At 41.3% G+C, this 18,369-nt stretch overlaps 1 protein-coding gene across 1 annotated transcript in view; it reads left to right on the plus strand.

Annotated features, from left to right (window-relative positions):
* The window catches only part of LOC126355136 (caspase-2), an 85,747-nt gene that overhangs the window by 25,877 nt on the left and 41,501 nt on the right, over nucleotides 1–18,369 (plus strand). The window contains exon 4 of the mRNA XM_050005318.1: nucleotides 12,313–12,493. Coding sequence (XP_049861275.1) covers nucleotides 12,313–12,493 — 181 coding nt within the window. The remainder of the gene's footprint in view (nucleotides 1–12,312; nucleotides 12,494–18,369) is intronic.

The following is an 18,369-nucleotide window of genomic DNA, read 5'->3' on the forward strand; positions in this document are numbered from 1 at the left end:
CAACATCAAGGAAAGTGGCATGGGCTTTGGAAAAGGACCATGTGAAATTTAATTGGAAGAAGGTATTTAGAGATTCCAGGAATTTTAAGAGGTCAGCCTCACCACGAGCGAATACAGCAAAGATGTCATCAATGTATGTAAACCAAACATGGGGCTCAAGGCTTATGGATCACAGGAAAGCCCCCTCCAAGTGACCCATGAAAAGGGTGGCGTAAGAAGGAGTCATCCTGGTTCCCATGGCTGTACCCCTGATCTGTATGTATGTCTGCCTCTCAAAGGTGAAGTAATTGTTGGTAAGGTGATTAAGATGAGCAAGAAGGATGTCATAGGTCTGGAATCAGGTGGGTGTTGACTGAAGGAAATTTTCAGCAGCAGACAGACCATGTACACAGGGGATGTTAGTATAGAGGGAGATGGCATCAGTGGTGACAAACAAGGTGTGTGTTGGGAGTAGGACAGGCATGGATTTCAGACAAACTAAGAACTGATTGGTATCCTTGATATAGGAGGAAAGTCTTTGTACTACATGTTTCGGGTGTTGATCAACTAAAACAGATATACCTGCTTTGAAGCCTGCAACTATAGTATGGCCAGGATGATTGGATTTGTGGATCAAAGAAGAAGGTAAAAGGTGGGGGTGCATGGTTTGGGTGGTGTAAGAAGTTATATGGATTGAAGTATAAGTCCTTGTGAGGGGGCCTGACGTTTTTAGGAGGGACTGCAAGTTAGTTTGAGTCACAGGGATGCTGTATGTAGAGGTGTCAGACAGCTTATGTTGACCTTCACTCACATACTCCTTTCGGTCAAGTACCATAGAGGTAGATCCTTTGTCTGCTGGAAGGATAATGATGGAGTCATCAACTTTTAGGGAATGTAGAGCGTGAAGTTCTGCATAAGACAGATTAGAGTCATGTTGTAGGGACCTGAGGGAAGGTTGTAGAGCAACAACATTTTCTTCCTTCATTCTTTCAGATGTAAATGGATGGTGAGCATGAGCAAACAGCATACCGTCCTGTCCAGTTCGCATTTGCTGATGCTCACTCATGTTCCTCTGGTTGTCTTTCATTGAATTGTGAAAGGAAGTTCTCTCATATTCCTGTTTCAGCACTCACCTTGGTGTGAACAATGTGGAGGACATTTTCTTTCAAAGTCTGTTGTTTTTGTCTGCAAACTACTTTTCTTATTGGACCTGAGTTGTATGTCCTATGGAGGGGTCAGAAGAGAATGAAATGTTGCTAGTAGAGCACAGATGTGATAGGTGTTTGTGAGAACCAAGAGATCCACAGTATGAAGTACATAGAAGAAGAGGAAAATGAAGAAGAGAAGCAGCAGCCTGACAAGAAATTGCTAAACTTTTTTTAACTGGGGAAGCGAGGAAAAAAATTTCGTTACTTGTTTCCTTCACATGAGAATAAATTAAAGAGGGTACAAGCTCAGAAATAGGTGAAATCTGAAACAAATATTTAATGTTAGTGAAACAGTCACCAATTGTCTAGAACTAGAACACAAGTGCTAGCCTTTCTTCAGCTGACATCGCTTTTTGGTTACCAGTGTCCTGTTTTGCAATTTCTCCTTCAATAACAGTGACCACACAGTAAAAATCACATATTGACATAGTGTAAAGTCTGCTCTGCTTTACTTTTTTCATCATAAGCAGTGTGACTCCCGTATAAAATGCAATCCTGTGTGGATATCAGAGCTTGGCATCTGAGCTATACATCAATGATTTTAGAGAGGAAAAAGTGCAGTATTCGTAAGGTTATGATGTTTTAATGCTCATTTTCTCATATTCTCTCCATTCCCTCATGTGTAAGTAATTGTTTCTTCAGCAGGGTGAGTGAATGGTAGGGGAAATAGGTGAATAGACCTGTTAATGCTTGTTCACTTGTGTTTACACACATGCATTTGTATGTAAATGTGGCTTCATAGTAATTTCAACACCAGGATGGAAACCATAAGTAAAGTGAGGGAAGGCAATCATTCTGATAAAAATGATAAATTCATCATGCATAGAAAAATACAACTGCATAAAGACAGTACTAGCTTTTGAAGTACTTATCTTTTTCTGTTTAAATATAGATGCTCCACTTGTAGGATGAAGGGGGGGGGGGGGGGGGGGGGGGAGGAGAAAAGGAGGCAGTGGTAAGACATCAGTCTCCCGTTTGCATATGGAAGAACAGCATTCTCAAACCCTTATCCAGCCTTTCAAATTTAGATTCACTGTGGTTTACCTTAATTGCACTAAGCCAACTGCCAGGATAGTTCCTTCAAAACTTAAATGCCCAGTTTTCCTCCAGAATCTGAACCTTGTTCCCCTTATAGTGATCTCGCCACTGACAGGATGTTAAATCCTATTCTTCTTACCTTTCTTTTATAATGATTAATTATCTGAACTGTTCACCACACAGATTGTGATAAATAATAAAGTTGTGGTCTTTTATTGTGATTTATTCAATAATAAGCACATCATTGAATGATTGTCTGAGCCGAACATAGTGACAGATTCGGGTAGGTTAGAAAGGAGGAGAAGGCCTCCCTGCAACTTGCCATCTCACACTTGTCACCTAGTTGTGGGGTGACTCTTGTTCTGGCACTTCAGGTGACCTGCTACTCCCTTCTAACCTCTGTAAGTCTATACCTCTTTCCTCCCTGAGAAAGGAACTAACAGTTCAAAAATGTAGGATTAGTTTTTTCACATTTCAGTCTGTCTATCAGCAGTACTGGAATTTCATGGCCTGAAGTTAAGAACTGGCCAGCCATTCTGCCTCACTGTAATTTTATGTGAAGTGGATTTTCTTTTTAATACCACGAAGCACTTGCAGCTCGTACAAAAATATTAACTTGCTGCCACGCGTATTTTAAACAGAGTTCAGGCCAGGAATGTTATAATGTCTTTAACACATTGCATGTCACTGAGCTGCAAGCACTGTTAATGAAACAGGCTGTCACATTCATGTTATATACTGTATTTTTCCTACCTTGACTCAACAATCAACCTCAACTTACGTTTTAACAACTTCCTCTTTATGCATCATTCCTGCCTTATTTTGTGGTTATACTTTTTGTGAGAGGTAAGCTATTTCTTATTCATTATACAGAGCATTGCAGAAGGAGTGGTCAGTATTCAGGTGTATAACAAGTATGGTAATTCGTAACAAAACAAGGTCTAGTAAAAGTGGGCTCTAAAATGCATACCATAAGAGCTGTGAACACTTGTTCAGGAGATATTTTTCCACAGTAGCTCATGAGGTAAGCATTTTACAGCTCATGTTTACTGAACATTTTTCTTCTTCTTTTGTGCGTACTACCACCTCGAAAATTATGGTAAGCAAAGAACTTATAGTAGAATAAATTTGTTTCACATGTTCATAATGCGTATTTTAGAGCCCATGTTTATTAGACTTTTTTGCTTCTAATGGTAGATCCTGTCATATCCGTGAATGCTGACCATTCCTCCAGGGACACCCTGTACATTTACTCTAATTTGGAACACATTCATATCAGTACTTCACATAATATTTAAATAGGCATATTTCAAACAGTTTAATAAGAACATTAAGAAAAGATAGATTGCTACTTACCTTAAAGAAGACACTTTAAGTTGCAGACAGGTACTACGAAAAGACACTTACACACCAGTTTTTTGCCAAACCTTCATCAGAAACACACGCATGCACGCACACACACACACACACACACACACACACACACACACACACACACACACACACACACGCAAGCAAGCAAGCAAGCATGACTCGTGCACACATGACTGTGTAGAATGGAAGCAACAGTCTGGAGGGGGCAGGGAAGGGGAAGGAATAGCATAGAGAGAAGAGCACTGTCTAAGGGCTAGACTGCCAACAGGTGCAACGCCAGGTGGCTGTGGAGCAGGGGGTGGGGAGGGGGGAGGAACGGTGTTCAGCAAAGGATAGGGATGTGGAAAGAGAAAGATGGGCCGGTTTGTTGACAGAGGGCGGCACACAAGAGGATGGGACCCAACAATTGGGAGGAGGCGATAGAGAGGTTGGAAACTGTTGGGTGGAGAATTCCAACATAACCCCCAATCCCCGCTTAAAGCCTTAGGCCCTTAACAGGACCTCTCCCCTGAATCGATTTCGCTCCTCAGTGCTATGACACCCCACAGACCCACCTTCCACATGCTCCCCAAAATCCACAAACCTAGCAATCCTGGATGTGCCGTTGTAGTTGGACCTAAAGAAAGACTTTCAGCCCTCTTTGACCAACACCTCCAACCTATTGCCTGTAATCTAGCCTCCTACATCAGAGATACCAACCACTTCCTTCACTAAATCTCTGCCATCCCAACCCCTCTACTTGCTGGATCCTGTGCTTGTCACTGTTGACAACACCACCCTACGCACCAACATCCCCCACACTTGTGGTCTTACTGTTATTGAGCACTATCTTTCCCAATGTCCTTCAGACTCCAATCTCATTGCCTCATTCCTCATACACCTTACTAACTTTATCCTAACTCACAACTACTTCTCCTTTGAGAGGAAGATATACAAACAAATTTGTGGCACAGCCATGTGCACCTCCTTGGCACCCTCCAATGCCAACCTGTTCCTGGGGCGTCTAGAGGGTACTTTCTAGCTTCCCAAAACACAAAACACTTAGTCTGGTTCATGTTCATTGATAATATGTTCATGTATTGGAGACAGCTAAGACACCCTATCTTCATTCCTTCACAACCTCAACACCTTGTGTCCAATGCATTTCACCTTGTCCTTCTCAACCTGATGTGCCATGTTCCTGGACATTGACCTCTTCCTCTTTGATGCCAGACTTCTGTCCACATTAAACTCATAAGCCACCAACAGTACCTGCATTTCGACAGCTGTCATCCCTTCCACACCAAAAAGTCCTTCCCATACAGCCTGGCCATCTGGGGACGGCATATCTGCAGTGACAAGAACTCCCATGCCCAGTACGCTGAAGGTGTCACCAATGCCTTCACAGACAGACACTATCTCCAAGACCTAGATCACAAATAAATCTCCTGTGCCATTTCACCTCATACAACCAATCCTTCCACCACCCACAAGAATCAGCTACAAAGGTTTGCACCCTTCGTCACCCAGTACCATTTCAGACTGGAACAGCTGAACCACATCCTTCACCAGAGCTTTGATAACCTTTCATCATGCCCTGAAATGAGGGACATCCTACCCAAAGTCCTTCCCACCCTCCTAAAGTGGCATTCTGTCGCTCATCCAACCTCCATAACATCCAGTGCATCCCTGTGCCACTCTCAAACCCAACCCCTTGCCACAAGAATCATATCACTGTGGAATACCCAGGTGTAACACTTGCCCAGTCTGACCACCCAGCACATCCTATTCCAGTCATGTCACAGGGTTATCCTACCCCATCATAGACTGAACCAACTGTGAAAGCAGCCATGTCACATATAACAGCTCTGCTGCAATCATTCCACAGCATTTTATGTTGGTATGACTATCATCCAGCTGTTCACCAGGATGTGTGGCCAACGCCAGACTGTGGCCAAGAGGAAAAGTAGACCACCCTGTGGCACAACATGCAGCTGAGTAATAACATGCTTCATTTCAATGGCTGCTTCACTACCCAAGGCATCTGGATCCTCCCTTCCACCACCAGCCTTTCTCAACTGCTCCCGAAATTATCCAAGCCTCAACCTGCAGTGACCTACTGTGCCCACATCCTCCACCCAACAGTTTCCACCACCTCTGTCCTGTCACCTCCCTCCTATTTTCATCTCCCACCCACTTTGTGTACCACCCTCTGCCAATAGTCCCACCCATCTGTCCCCTTCCCCACTCCTCTCCTTTGTTGTTCCCCATTCCCCTTCTGCTTCCTCATCTCCCCTGCTCGCCAGCTTCTTGGTGCTGTGCTTTAACGGACAGCACTCTACTGTCCCTCTACAATTACCCTGCTATCCGTTCCCTACTCCCTCCACATTGTTACTCTGAGGTGACAGTGATGTGTGCATGAGGTGTGCATGCTTGTTTAAATGAATGAGTGTGTATTTCCTTTTGTGCTGAAGGCTTCAGCCGAAAGTTACTGTGTTAGTGTCTTTTCATTGTGCCTGTCTGCAACTTAACTTGTCATCTTTATCGTAAGTAGCAGCCAATCTTCTACATGTTGTTTGTTGTTGTTGTCTTCAGTCCTGAGACTTGTTTGATGCAGCTCTCCATGCTACTCTATCCTGTGCAAGCTGCTTCATCTCCCAGTACCTACTGCAACCTACATCCTTCTGAATCTGCTTAGTGTATTCATCTCTTGGTCTCCCTCTACGATTTTTACCTTCCACGCTGCCCTCCAATGCTAAATTTGCGATCCCTTGATGCCTCAAAACATGTCCTACCAACTGATCTCTTCTTCTAGTCAAGTTGTGTCACAAACTTCTCTTCTCCCCAATCCTATTCAATACCTCCTCATTAGTTACGTGATCTATCCACCTTATCTTCAGTATTCTTCTGTAGCACCACATTTCGAAAGCTTCTATTCTCTTCTTGTCCAAACTAGTAATCGTCCATGTTTCACTTCTATACATGGCTACACTCCAAACAAATACTTTCAGAAATGACTTCCTGATACATAAATCTATATTCGATGTTAACAAATTTCTCTTCTTCAGAAACGCTTTCCTTGCCATTGCCAGTCTACATTTTATATCCTCTCTACTTCGACCATCATCAGTTATTTTACTTCCTAAATAGCAAAACTCCTTTACTACTTTAAGTGTCTCATTTCCTAATCTAATTCCCACAGCATCACCCGATTTAATTTGACTGCATTCCATTATCCTCGTTTTGCTTTCGTTGATGTTCATCTTATATCCTCCTTTCAAGACACTGTCCATTCCGTTCAACTGCTCTTCCAAGTCCTTTGCCGTCTCTGACAGAATTACAATGTCATCGGCGAACCTCAAAGTTTTTACTTCTTCTCCATGAATTGTAATACCTACTCCAAATTTTTCTTTTGTTTCCTTTACTGCTTGCTCAATATACAGATTGAATAACATCGGGGAGAGGCTACAACCCTGTCTCACTCCTTTCCCAACCACTGCTTCCCTTTCATGCCCCTGACTCTTATGACTGCCATCCGGTTTCTTTACAAATTGTAAGTAGCCTTACGGTCCCTGTATTTTACCCCTGCCACATTTAGAATTTGAAAGAGAGTATTCCAGTCAACATTGTCAAAAGCTTTCATTAAGTCTATAAATGCTAGAAACGTATGTTTGCCTTTTCTTAATCTTTCTTCTAAGATAAGTCGTAAGGTCAGTATTGCCTCACATGTTCCAACATTTCTACGGAATCCAAACTGATCCTTCCCGAGGTCCGCATCTACTAGTTTTTCCATTCGTCTGTAAAGAATTTGCGTTAGTATCTTGCAGCTGTGACTTATTAAACTGATAGTTCGGTAATTTTCACATCTGTCAGCACCTGCTTTCTTTGGGATTGGAATTATTATATTCTTCTTGAAGTCTTAGGGTATTTCGCCTGTCTCATACATCTTGCTCACCAGCTGGTAGAGTTTTGTCATGACTGGCTCTCCCAAGGCCATCAGTAGTTCCAATGGAATGTTGTCTACTCCGAGGGCCTAGTTTTGACTCAGGTCTTTCAGTGCTCTGTCAAACTCTTCACGCAGTATCGTATCTCCCATTTCGTCTTCATCTACATCCTCTTCCATTTCCATATGTACATCGCCCTTGTATAGACCCTCTATATACTCCTTCCACCTTTCTGCTTTCCCTTCTTTGCTTAGAACTGGGTTGCCATCTGAGCTCTTGATATTCATACATGTGGTTCTCTTCTCTCCAAAGGTCTCTTTAATATTCCTGTAGGCAGTATCTATCTTACCCCTAGTGAGATAAGCTTCTACATCCTTACATTTGTCCTCTAGCCATGCCTGCTTAGCCATTTTGCACTTCCTGTCGATCTCATTTTTGAGACGTCTGTATTCCTTTTTGCCTGCTTCATTTACTGCATTTATATATTTTCTCCTTTCATCAATTAAATTCAATATTTCTTCTGTTACCCAAGGATTTCTAGCAGCCCTCGTCTTTTTACCTACTTTATCCTCTGCTGCCTTCACTACTTCATCCCTCAGAGCTACCCACTCTTCTTCTACTGTATTTCTTTCCCCTATTCCTGTCAATTGTTCCCTTATGCTCTCCCTGAATCTCTGTACAACCTCTGGTTCTTTCAGTTTATCCAGGTCCCATCTCCTTAAATTCCCACCTTTTTGCAGTTTCTTCAGTTTTAATCTACAGGTCATAACCAATAGATTGTGGTCAGACTCCACATCTGCCCCTGGAAATGTCTTACAACTTAAAACCTGGTTCCTAAATCTCTGTCTTACCATTATATAATCTATCTGATGACCTTTTAATATCTCCAGGGTTCTTCCATGCATACAACCTTCTTTCATGATTCTTAAACCAAGTGTTAGCTATGATTAAGTTGTGCTCTGTGCAAAATTCTACTAGGCGGCTTCCTCTTTCATTTCTTAGCCCCAGTCCATATTCACCTACTATGTTTCCTTCTCTCCCTTTTCCTACACTCGAATTCCAGTCACCCATGACTATTAAATTTTCGTCTCCCTTCACTATCTGAATAATTTCTCTTATTTCATCATACATTTCTTCAATTTCTTTGTCATCTGCAGAGCTAGTTGGCATATAAACTTGTACTACTGTAGTAGGCGTGGGCTTCGTATCTATCTTGTCCACAATAATGTGTTCACTATGCTGTTTGTAGTAGCTTACCCGCATTCCTATTTTCCTATTCATTATTAAACCTACTCCTGCATTACCCCTATTTGATTTTGTGTTTATAACCCTGTAGTCACCTGACCAGATGTCTTGTTCCTCCTGCCACCGAACTTCACTAATTCCCACTATATCTAACTTCAACCTATCCATTTCCCTTTTTAAATTTTCTAACCTACCTGCCTGATTAAGGGGTCTGACATTCCACGCTCCGATCCGTAGAACGCCAGTTTTCTTTCTCCTCATAACGACATCCTCCTGAGTAGTCCCCGCCCGGAGATCCGAAGGGGGGACTATTTTACCTCCGGAATATTTTACCCAAGAGGATGCCATCATCATTTAATCATACAGTAAAGCTGCATGTCCTCGGGAAAAATTACGGCTGTAGTTTCCCCTTGCTTTCAGCCGTTCGCAGTACCAGGACAGCAAGGCCGTTTTGGTTAATGTTGCAAGGCCAGATCAGTCAATCATCCAGACTGTTGCCCCTGCAACTACTAAAAAGCTGCTGCCCCTCTTCAGGAACCACATGTTTGTCTGGCCTCTCAACAGATACCCCTCCGTTGTCGCACCTACGGTACGGCCATCTGTATCGCTGAGCCACGCAAGCCTCCCCACCAACGGCAAGGTCCATGGTTCTTGAGGGGGATCTTCTACATATATTGTTGGTATTCCAGCCTAGAGTTTCCATTGTTTGATTATGTTAACACAATGTTAGTTAATAACATAGTATAGTTGACACACATTTCCTAATACATCTCAGCAGCTCATGAGAATTTTCAAATATTAATTAAACTGGTCTTAGATTTTTGGATCAGCAATTTTTACAGCTTGGGATACTATGAAATTTTAAATATCAAGCTCTTTTTTTACATAAAAGTTAACAGTTCCATTGGAATCAGCAAAACATAAAATACTCACAGAATAAAAGAATTTGGAAAATTAAGTCTGGCATTTGATTTTAGCATGTACCTGGTAATTTAATTCTGAAATTAAATTCCTAAATTCTACAATGCCACGTTTCAGGTGGCAATAGGACAATGAGAAATGAAAAGGTGGCTTTCACAAAGGGAGTGAAGGGTGGGAGAGCAGTTTCGGTGGAAAGTAAATTACAAAATTGGGTGGAGGGGGATGGCGTAAAACATAACAGATGAAAAGTGAGTGTGAAGGAACAGTTTCTGTGATTCAGCTGTGGCCTCATACTCATGTGAGACAGCTTTATTGGCACCTAACAGAATTTGAAGGAGTCTCATTTTGGGTCTATTTGGCCAGCTAATTGAATTGTGCAATATATCCAGATTTGTGGAGCATTGAGATGTGACAGTGGTCCTAAGTTTGAGATCATGGGAATACGTGCTCGAGCATATTTGTTGTCAAGGATCCAATAGACCACATCTGATTACACAAGGGAGGATTGCCATACTGTGCACCAAGCACATTGTAACACTTTGACATCTGTGCCTGCCAGCTGAGAGCATGTAATCGACTCCCTGCAACATTCTGTATCATCTCACACTATTTTAGACATTTTCTTGGTTTCTTTGTCACTCAGTCAGTTACTGAGTACCCATGGTCATGAATTTTGCTTTAGCCCAGATGTTTGAACTTAATTAATTCAAACAAAAAATAAGAAATATTTCAGAAAGAAATGAGCAACTCATCTAGGGTTAGGTACCTGTTTTGTAAAATTTATTTCCTCACTTGATTCATCACATAATATGTAACATAACATTCAAGTCGATTTGTGCCACAAATGTAAATTCATTGTTGAATATTTCATATGTTGTTCTCAAATCTCTTTCATTCACTAATTTGTCAGCATAAACTTCCTTTATTTGCCTGTAAATTTATTCCAATTTGAACTTCCAAGTGTACAAAAGTTAACCAACACCTCTCATCTCACCCTTTCTAGAACTTTGTACCACACAGTTCTTTTCAAGCTACCACAGGATGAACAGTAACAACTTGTTTCGGCAGGCATTCACAGAGACTGATACAAGTTGTCAAGGAAACCATTCCACCTCTTAAAGAAGCCCGATATCAATCTTTGCAGAGAGAGTGCGCAGTAGGTCATTATTTCTTCAGTTACCATCATGCTGTGTTCCACTGAGCAGAGATGCACGTTGGTTAAGATATTGCATTCACATTCAGGAGGAGAAGGGTTCAAATTTTAGCTTCAACATCCTGAATTATGTTTTTGGTTTGTGTTCAAAAAGATACAGCCAATTTCTTTCTCCTGTCTTTGTCCTATCCAAACTAGTACTGTGTCCTGATGTCTTTGTCTTCATTTGTCTTTCTAGGCCTACTGAGTTTTATTTCTTACGTTATGCAAATCTGTGAACAGATCAGCACCATAATTTGTTGTTGCTATACTTTACAGAAGTAGCAATAGGGGCTTCTTCCTGATAATGTATAACTTGACTCATTCTACATGCCTGAAGGCTCTCTGTTGTAAGAATATTTCTGTAACACAATTTGTGAACTGAAAGTAAGCAAAATTCAACTGCAATACAACTTTATAGTGATACTGGAAAGTGTTGATAACATTGTTAAAGGTCAGTAAGGGTGGATACATGTGGTTCAGTGCTACCAAAGTGACCAGCAATTTCGTGCATTTGTAATAAGTGTGGAGCTCATAGGTGTACATGAAATGCAAACAAAATTAGATCTGAGATCCTTCAAACCAGTCCTCTTCATTGAGCTTTGGCGTGGAACATTCCATTGGGAAATTGGAATACTTAAGTTAGGTGAATGAAGAATTTGGCTTTGAAGTGTTCATTGTAAGAGATATTTATACAATAAGCAGAGGTCACTCTAAGATTGCAGTACTTTGAGTGGGTTTGGAAAATGATGAAATGAGATGATCACTTTCTAGGGAAAGTGAATTAAGACTATGAAGTTTAACTTACACTGAATACAACAGTGAAGCTACATAATTGTATCTACCGATATAGAAATAATTCATATCTTTTTGTGAGAAAGAGTGTTCATTAAGAGTTTAAGCATACTGTCATAGGCATCTAATTTACCCCCCTTCTTCTTCCTCTAAGTAGTCAATTCTCTCTGAATATGCTACACATGTTCATCTTATCCACCACTTGTACACTTCATGGGATGCCTGGGTGGCAAACCTCCACAGTACAAGTGAAATGTGCATTATTATCTGAATTACATTCTTTCAGGATACCGTGTAAGGCAGAGAGATGTGATAGAGTTTGTATTATAATATTCAGGTTTAATATTATAGTCTACAATGCATTTGGATACAAGTCATGTGCTACACAGAAAGTGAAGCAATGACTCGAGTAATCAATGACACATTAAGGCAAGGTGTGCAAGCAGTTTGGTATTCACAGACATTACTGTTCTCTGACATGCTCCCTTAATTGTCACATAGCTCAAGCTAAAGTAACATTTTCTGCACATCTTGTTCAAAAGTGAGTCCCTTTTCTGGTAGAGAACGCGAAAGTAGTTATGTTTCTGCATTTTAATATCCTGGTGGTAATCTTTGAAAATTCTCAATTATGTTTCAGAACCATTCCACATATTATTCCAAATTATTTGGTGGAAACAGAGAAAGAAATCAAAAATAAAATAAGAGAGTTAGCACTGGAGCATCCACAGTCTTTCCTAAACATGAGCACAACACCACTAAAAGTAAATGTAAAGCAAGCTACAACAGTAATAAACCGAACCAATCATAATCACATACCGGTAAGTGACTTTCTTCTGTTCAATCATCAATAGCATTTACACCAAACTTGGAACTACTCAAATATTATGTATAAAATGTGATAATTTGCAACAGCAATTTTCTTTTAATTTAATAATTGGAATAATATGACAAAGAAATGGCCAATTTGAGCCTCTGGAGTTGAACAGGACAAACATTAAGAATTTAAGATGATACCAGAGAGTAATTCAGTCCACTGAATTATACCAGAATTCAAATTTAATGGGAAAGAATGGGAATTCAGACATAACGTGTTTGAAATTCCAGTTGTGTCCTTCACCAATCCACTCGGCTTTTACTAGTTGTGTGCTTCACCAATCCACTCAGCTTTTACTTTATCAATCATTTAACATTGCTTCACAAGAACATAATGCAAGATACATATATTTTCTGCACATGTAGCGTACGTGTACAAACTTAGTTTTTTAACAGTGGTGGTTTCAGATCCACTTTAAAATGGCCTGGAAGTGAAGGCCAAGACTGCTCCTGGACTTCAATGAAGTACACACGGCCAACTGGAGTGGCTTTTCATTAACTGAATATACAATTGTGGAACAAGAGCAGTCTCCAAACATCGAGAAACTAAACTGACGGCCATCCAAAATGCAGCACTAGGAAAGATCTGAGATACCACACCCAAATTGATTTGGGAGATAACATGTACAAAGCTTATGATTGAAAATACAGCCTCATGTGAAGTGAGGAAGATGATTGTGCTGCCGCCATTGCTTAGTATTTAATGTTGCTACATGCCTTAGCATTGAATCAAAAAGGTTCTGGATGTGTTGTTGATGTGTAGCAGGCCATGCTGCTTCCACATGTTGCCAAAGTTGATCTGGTGTAGCAGTGGGTGGTGTAATCAGGGCCAATCGTTCTGTAGTAATCGACTAGACGTTTTCAGTAGGCAGGAGATCAGGAGAACAGGGCGGCTAAGACAGCAGTGCAATCCAATGGACGATGAAGTCTTGAACATTGCATTCCATGTGTGGTCATGCATTATCCTGTTGCCGTGTGGCCGTTGGCAAGCTCTGAAGGTATGAGAGGACAACAGGCCCCAGCATTTCAGAGATATAATACTGGCTGGTTATTTTACAGACAATGCCTACTACGGGGGTGTGAGAGTGAAATCCAATACCATCCCAAATAGTAATACCAGGTGGAGGACCAGTATGATGATGCATAAGGCAACAGTTCAACAGCCTCACGGTGTCTCCAGACTCAAACCTGACCATGCTGAAGGTGTTGGCAGAATCAGGATTTGTCAGTAGAAACAGTGTCGTCCCATGCAGTTGCCCACACCTGTTGTTCATCGCATCATTGCCACTGCAAACATCTGTGGTATTGACTTGGTGGTAAATGCAGCAATGGACGCATTGTGACGGCCCATTCTGGTGCAAAAGACATCGAGTGGTATACACATACAGTGCTTGTTGGCAACAGATCGAATTTGTTGCAATATTGTTCATGATATAGCAGAGCAATCCATCACTGTCATGCACACATTAGGCCTGTCGCCACATGTAGTGGTGCAACAAGGTTGGTGCAATCAGTCCTTAATCCAGAAATTACATGCCCACGTCACAGTTGCTTGATTTCATCTGATGTAATTTATCTGAAGGATAATCCGCAATCCCTATAGGGAACTATTCTTCCTTGGTCGAACTCCAAAACATCCTCAAAAGATGCTCACTATCTTCTATGAGGCATACTGAAGCTCCTTACGCAAAACAACCACATGAAAGAACAATTCCAGTACAGCCACATTGTGGTCTGTTCCCCCTTTATATAGCACTTGCGTGTGTCGCTACTGGCACCCTTGATAGGTTCCTGCACTGAAATGCTAATCACGTGCATTTCTCGTCACCACAGATGCAGCTACAAATTTCACCTGATTTCGATGCTTCCTTCAGGGTGTTGCATATGGATGGCCAACAGCGTAGAAATGCATTTTGTTGTCGTCAGTCTACTGGCTGCCACAATTTCCTCTTTAATTTACAGTACAGCTGTGCTAGGCTAAGCTTCCAACGTTTGTTCAGTGTCAGTGTAGATACCACTTCGTATTCATTACCAATTCCTGGCAGATAACATTATGTAGCAAAGCATGTGGCAACACTGACCCTACAACCACTCTTAGAAGATAGGGTAAGGACAAGCAAACCTTCATTCATAGGTATACTTAGAGAAAGCTTTTGACCATACTGGCTGAAATATACACTTTGAAATTCTGAAGGTAGCAATGACAAAATATGGGGAACAATCTGCCATTTACGACTTGTACAGAAATGGGACAGCAGTTATAAGAGTTGAGGGGTGTGAAAGAGAAGGTACGGTTGAGAAGAGAATGAGATATAGTTGTCACCTGTTCCCGGTGTTATTCAACTTTTACATTAAGCAAGCAGTAAAGGAAACCAAAGAAAAATTTGGGAAAGAAATCATAGCTCAGGAAGAGGAAAGAAAAACTTTGAGGTTTGATGATGACATTGTAATTCTTTCACAGCCAGCAAAGGACTTGGAAGTTTAGTTGAATGGAATGGACATCGTCTTGACAGGAGAATCGACAAAAGAGGAAAGAAAAACTTTGAGGTTTGATGATGACATTGTAATTCTTTCACAGCCAGCAAAGGACTTGGAAGTTTAGTTGAATGGAATGGACATCGTCTTGACAGGAGAATCGACAAAAGCAAAACAAGGATGATGGAATGTAGTCAGATTAAAGCAAGTGATGCCCAGGGAATTAGATTAGGAAATCAGACACTAAAAGTTGTAGATGAATTTTGCTATTTGGGCAGCAAAATAACTGTTGATGGACAGAGTAGAGAGGATATAAAATACAGACCGGCAATGGTAAGAAAAGCATTTGTGAAGGTGAGAAATTTGTTAACATCAAATATAGATTTAAGTGTTAGGAAGTCTTTTTGTTAAGGTAGTTGTCTGAAGTGTAGTTATGTATGGGAGTGAAATGTGTATGATAAGCAGTTCAGACAAAAAGAGAATATAAACTTTTGAAATGTGGTGCTATAGAAGAATGCTGAAGATTCGATGCCTATATCATGAAACCAATAAGGAGGAACTGAGTAGAAATTGAGGAGAAAAGAAATTTGTGACCTAAGAAATTTGTGACGTAACTTGACGAAAAGGACTGATCAGTTGATAGGACACATTGTGAGACATCAAGGGTTCACAAATTTAGTATTGGAGCAAAGTACGTGACCTGAAAATTGTACAAGGGTCTCCCATTGATCGTAAATTAAATGAGCTGCAGGAACTGCTTTGGACAAATTATTCTTTCTCCCTTGGGACAAAAATAGTAATCTATACATAGTAGAAATCCTTCCTTAGCACCAATTTCAGTAGAATAAGTAGCACTTAAGAATTTGTCTTTCTCAGCTAATCAGTTTTAGTAAAATCCAACTCCTTCTTGGAAATGAAAAGTCAAACATTAGGTATGGATTGAAGACAACTTTGCTAATGCTGTGGCCAGATACAATGAATGTCGGTATTCACTAATGGGCCGAAAATAACAGTTAAACAACATGTGCATGGTGCCTTCTGTTGTTCTGATCACCAATCAGAGTGGTCATGTTCACTTTCTAAGAAGACATCAGTGTTAACTGCAGAGGTCTCTGTGTGAGTTCTCCAGATCACCAGGTGATTTCAGCTGAACGAGGCCTAAGTTATAACTGATTCGTTACACGTACAGTGAGCTCTCATCATCCCAACAATAATGAAGGAAAATAACGTTCACATTAATGAACAGGATGATCAAGACATTTGAGCTGCAGCATTGTGAAACTTCCATGATCATCTTCGTGTACCAGCATATTGAGGTTTCTGACGAGAAAGTAAGTGTGTAGCTGTCTGTGAAAAGGATGCTACATGCAGTGGGCACTTGCTTACCCCCATATTCAGTGCCTCCCTGAATTAAAATATATAACCAGGGCAAGAAGAATTAGGCTACGAGCACTGTGATGTGTAACCTGCTTTTTGTTTTCAATTCGATATAATGACTCGGATGTTAACCACAGCACTGAGTTCCAAGTCTACAAAGATGGTTGATGTAAAAATATTTTTGACAGGCAAGTTCCGCATTCAAGTCCTGGTGTAACACCAGTTTTAATTTGGCAAGAAGTTAGAAGTTTGAAAACGGCTCACACTCCACTGCAGAGTGACAAAATCTGTGTTCCAGAGTAACACCTGAATTTAACTACTATACTTTTATTGGCAGTCCCCTGTGAAAATTTTGAAATATGGGTGAATTTTGTGGAGATGTTTGAAAGTTCAGCATGCTAGTTACACTTTCTACTGGAAGCACTCCTGCCAGCACAACCTGTCGAGGGGCGTCAACAGATAGCTTCCCCCCAGTGGGCTCACGACCCTTTGATGTGTTTATGCTTGTCTGCCACGGGGCCCCAGCCTTTGTAGCACGTCTTTCCTTTCCATGCTGCATGTCTATCCTCCTGCCATTCTTTTTTCCCTGCCTTAGAAAACATGTCTTGGATAGTTTTGGGAATGCATTCCAAAGTTTTGATAGTCCAGCATCAAAACAGTCCCTCATCTGTGTTTTATTTCTTTCTTCATTCTCTATCTCCTCACCTTCCTCTGCTTTGGTGTTTTGAAGTTTCTCTTTCTTTTTTTTTCCTCCCTGTGTGCTCCTGAAGGTCGGTCCATGCAGGTGTCTGGGTAACACCTAATTCCCAGACCCAAGTTGACAGATAGGATTCGCACTGCTCAAGGAGGGCTGATTGTCTGAGCTGTTGCATTTCCAATTGCCAATTGATCTCTCTGTCAAGAGTTTAGGAGATGCGATATCACAATCACCTAAGGCAGGTGAGTCCCAAGTTGGAAGGAGCATGCCGTCAGAGATGTTGGCAATCCTGGGGGACTTTTTTGCAATGAGCCAATCACCATCTCAGTCTACATCTACTAAACATACACAGAATGAGGCTAAAGATTCAAACACTATCCAATCTGCACCTCGGTTTCTCATGGTATCACAAACTGAAGGAGGTCAGTCCTTTGCTACGTTTAGTCCATTTATTAATGCTATTGCAGGCCCTGTGAAATCATGCTCTCACTGCTACCCTGTTCATGTCGAGGCCCATCATATGCGGAGTTCTTCGCATGGTGTTACAAATTCGGCTGCTTGATGGTCTGACCAAAGGAGAAATCCACTTATCTCTCTGATCAGGGTGTCACTGCAATCCATCGGGTAAGAGGTTGATGCAAACTTAGTACCTACATGCATTCTTTTTCTTACATTTGATTGAGTAGTGCTTATATCGAAGTTTAAGGCAGACTCTTAAGTCATCCATGGTCCGACTGTACAATCCAAACCCGATGCATTGATACCAGTGTCAACATTATAACCACACTCGCATATCCTGTCAAAACATGGCCATATGAATTGGAGGGGTATCTGTTGAGAGACCAGACAAACATGTGGTTCCTGAAGAGGGGCAGCCGCCTTTTCAGTAGTTGCAGGGGCAACAGTCTGGATGATTGACTGATCTGTCCTTGTAACAATAACCAAAACGGCCTTGCTGTGCTGGTACTGCGAACGGCTGAAAGCAAGGGGAAACTACGGCCATAATTTTTCCCGAGGGCATGCAGCTTTACTGTATGGTTAAATGATGATGGAGTCCTCTTGGGTAAAATATTCCGGAGGTAAAATAGCCCCTATTCGGATCTCCGGGCGGAGACTACTCAAGAGGATGTCGTTATCAGGAGAAAGAAAACTGGCGTTCTGCGAATCGGAGCGTGGAATGTCAGATCCCTTAATCGGGCAGGTAGGGTAGAAAATTTAAAAAGGGAAATGGATAGGTTGAAGTTACTAATAGTGGGAATTAGTGAAGTTCGG

The sequence above is a fragment of the Schistocerca gregaria genome, chromosome 3 (genome assembly GCF_023897955.1).
Source record: "Schistocerca gregaria isolate iqSchGreg1 chromosome 3, iqSchGreg1.2, whole genome shotgun sequence".
NCBI lineage: Eukaryota > Metazoa > Arthropoda > Insecta > Orthoptera > Acrididae > Schistocerca > Schistocerca gregaria.